At 43.6% G+C, this 3,063-nt stretch overlaps 1 protein-coding gene across 2 annotated transcripts in view; it reads left to right on the top strand.

Annotated features, from left to right (window-relative positions):
* The window catches only part of LOC106570238 (trafficking protein particle complex subunit 9), a 361,123-nt gene extending 358,336 nt beyond the window's left edge, over nt 1-2,787 (top strand). For both annotated transcript variants that reach the window (XM_045694753.1, XM_045694752.1), the window contains 2 exons: nt 672-895; nt 1,146-2,787. In XM_045694753.1, coding sequence (XP_045550709.1) covers nt 672-895; nt 1,146-1,331 — 410 coding nt within the window. In that variant the 3' untranslated portion in view covers nt 1,332-2,787. The remainder of the gene's footprint in view (nt 1-671; nt 896-1,145) is intronic.
* Nucleotides 2,788-3,063: the final 276 nt, after the last annotated feature.

Raw genomic sequence — 3,063 nt, 5'->3', positions numbered from 1 at the left:
TCTGTCTCTCTCTCTCTGTCTCTCTATCTGTCTCTCTTTCTCTGACTCTCTCTCTCTGTCTCTCTCTGTCTCTCTCTCTCTCTCTGACTCTCTCTCTCTCTGACTCTCTCTCTCTGTCTCTCTCTCTCTCTCTCGCTGACTCTCTCTCTCTGTCTCTGTCTCTCTCTCTCTCTGTCTCTCTCTCTGTCTCTCTCTCTCTGTCTGTCTCTCTCTGTCTGTCTGTCTGTCTGTCTCTCTGTCTGTCTGTCTCTCTCTGTCTGTCTCTCTCTCTAACTCTCTCTCTCTGTCTCTCTCTCTGTCTCTCTCTGTCTCTCTCTCTCTCTCTCTCTCTGACTCTCTCTCTCTCTCTGACTCTCTCTTTCTCTCTCTCTCTCTCTCTCTCTCTCTCTCTCTCTCTCTCTGACTCTCTCTTTCTCTCTCTCTCTCTCTCTCTCTCTCTCTCTCTCTCTCTCTCGTTCTCTCTCTCTCTCTGTCTCTCTCTCTCTCTGATTCTCTCTCTCTGATTCTCTCTCTCTGACTCGCTCTCTCTCTTTTGACTCGCTCTCTCTCTCTGTCTCTCTCTCTCTCTGACTCTCTCTCTCTCTGTCTCTCTCTCGCTCTCTGTCTCTCTCTCTCTCTGACTCTCCCTCTCTCTCTCTCTGTCTCTCTCTCTCTGTGTTCCTCCTCTCTAGACGTGGTGGTGAATGGGAAACCGTGTGACTGTGACATCATCGCTGACTGTAAGGTGGGCGATGCTGTGCCATTGGAGGTGAAACTGACCAATCGGAGTAAGAATGCGGTCGGACCGTTCGCCCTGACTGTAGTTCCCTTCCAGGACTACCAGAACGGAGTTCAGAACTATGACCTGCAGGACGCAGTCACCTTCATAGGATCTAACACCTTCTACATAGACACGGTGTGTGTGTGTGTGTGTGTGTGTGTGTGTGTGTGTGTGTGTGTGTGTGTGTGTGTGTGTGTGTGTGTGTGTGTGTGTGTGTGTGTGTGTGTGTGTGTGTGTGTGTGTGTGTGTGTGTGTGTGTGTGTGTGTGTGTGTGTGTGTGTGTGTGTGTGTCCAGAACTACGTGTGATTGGTGGTGAAACTATTCTCAGATTAGTTAGCTATCCATAGGCACTCTAAATAATGTCTCTGTGTGTTATTTTCCCAGGTGAACCCCACAGAGAACTTTGTGTGTATGGGAGCCCTCCTGTTCCTCTACACTGGAGACTTCTACCTCAACATCAAGTTCCAGGACGACAGTTCTGGCCAGGGCAAGGAACTGCCCCCATCCTGGTTCGGCCTGCCCAGCGTACACATCAAAGCCCTGGAGGCGCCTATCGAGGCTGGGGCATAGAGCCTGGCACTCTATACATGAATATCAAATGTATTTTTCTCGATTTCTTGCATCATTCTCCTCTGAAAATATAGGTTCGCCCACTTTTGAACATCACTGAAGGGATGGATGGATGGGTAGATGGATGGATGGATGGGTAGATGGATGGATGGATGGATGGAGCACCCGAGGAGAGTACAGTGGGACAAGGACACAACGGACTAAATATTCTAGCGGTTAGCTGATGTCACTCAATAATTTGCAATAACTCGGTTTGAGGTATTTGTGTGCACTCTATGTTAAAGCATGAAGGATACAGTAGGTCTTACTGGATATGGAAATCACCTTTTGAATCATTTTAGGAATTTCAGCACCGTGAAATCAGTCATCGAAATGTATCAGCCACGATGGAGGTTTTGTGAAAAGGTCATAAGGTCACCTCTTTCCTGCTTTTCACTCAACTTACCAGGGATGTAGCAGCACGTCATACCATCCTGATGGGCTCCAAACGGCAGTGGTGGAGAAGTACCCACATGTCATACTGTAGTAGAAGTAAAGATCCCTAAATAGAAAATGACTCAAGTGAAAGTGAATGTCACCCTATAAAATACTACTTGAGTAAAAGTCTGAAAGTATTTGGTCTTAAATATACTTAAGAATTAAAAGTAAATGTGATTGCTAAAATATACTTAAGTATTGAAAGTATAAATCATTTAAAAATCTCTGTATTACGCAAACCAGGCGGCACCATTTTCTTGTTTTTTAAATTTACGGATAGCCAGGGTCACACTCCAACACTCAGACATAATTTACAAACAAAGCATTTGTGTTTAGTGAGTCCTCCAGATTAGTGGCAGTAGGGAAGACCAGGGATGTTCTCTTGATAAGTGCGTGAATTAGACCATTTTTCTGTCCTGCTAAGCATTCAAAACGTAACCAGTACTTTTAAGGTGTCAGAGAAAATGTATGGAGTAAAAATGACATTATTTTATTTTTCAATGTAGTCAAGTAAAAATAAAAGTTGTCGAAAATATAAATAAAGTACAGAGACCCCAAAAACAACTTAAGTAGTACTTTAAAGTATTTTTACTTAAGTACTTTACACCACTGCCAAATGGAAAAGGGTGTCAAGTTCTCTGTTATTGTGTGTCCAATCCTTCCCTCTCAACAATCTGAGCAGCAGAGTAGAGATACTCTCATGTGAACATGGTTATCAAGCAGCATCCTCCTGGGTATATGATTCTGTCTGTAAATGATATAATATATTTTGAGAAGCACAGTGTATAACTCTACCACATGAATCCACAATCACCTCTATTGATTTATGCTTTCTGCTTTAGCAATTAGCTTGATTCGCTGTTGTCTCTCTCTCTGCGTGACTGTAAACATGGATTTTTACTGCTGAGCTTGTATATGTGGGCCTCTGTATGTCCATAAAATCCTACAATACATGTAAATAAATATTGAGTTGAGCCAACTTCTGAAAGGGTGTTTGCATATATTTGATATATTGGAGCAAAGAGTTGGACTCGTTCTTCTGTCCTATTTTGGACATTTGCTCGTCCCTCTGCCTGGCAAATTGACACGAGCTTATCCCTTTCGTTCACACAGCCACAGACAGAAGCCCATAAAGATATGCGATGCGCATCAGCGCTCCAGAATTACCACTGGTAAATTAAGGAGAGATAATAGAGTGTCGTTGCCCATGCATAATATACACTGAGTGGACAAAACAATAAGAACACCTTCCTGA

Source organism: Salmo salar, chromosome ssa14, assembly GCF_905237065.1.
Source record: "Salmo salar chromosome ssa14, Ssal_v3.1, whole genome shotgun sequence".
NCBI lineage: Eukaryota > Metazoa > Chordata > Actinopteri > Salmoniformes > Salmonidae > Salmo > Salmo salar.
Note: the sequence above shows the minus strand (reverse complement) of the source record. Positions and strands in the feature narration are given on the sequence as shown.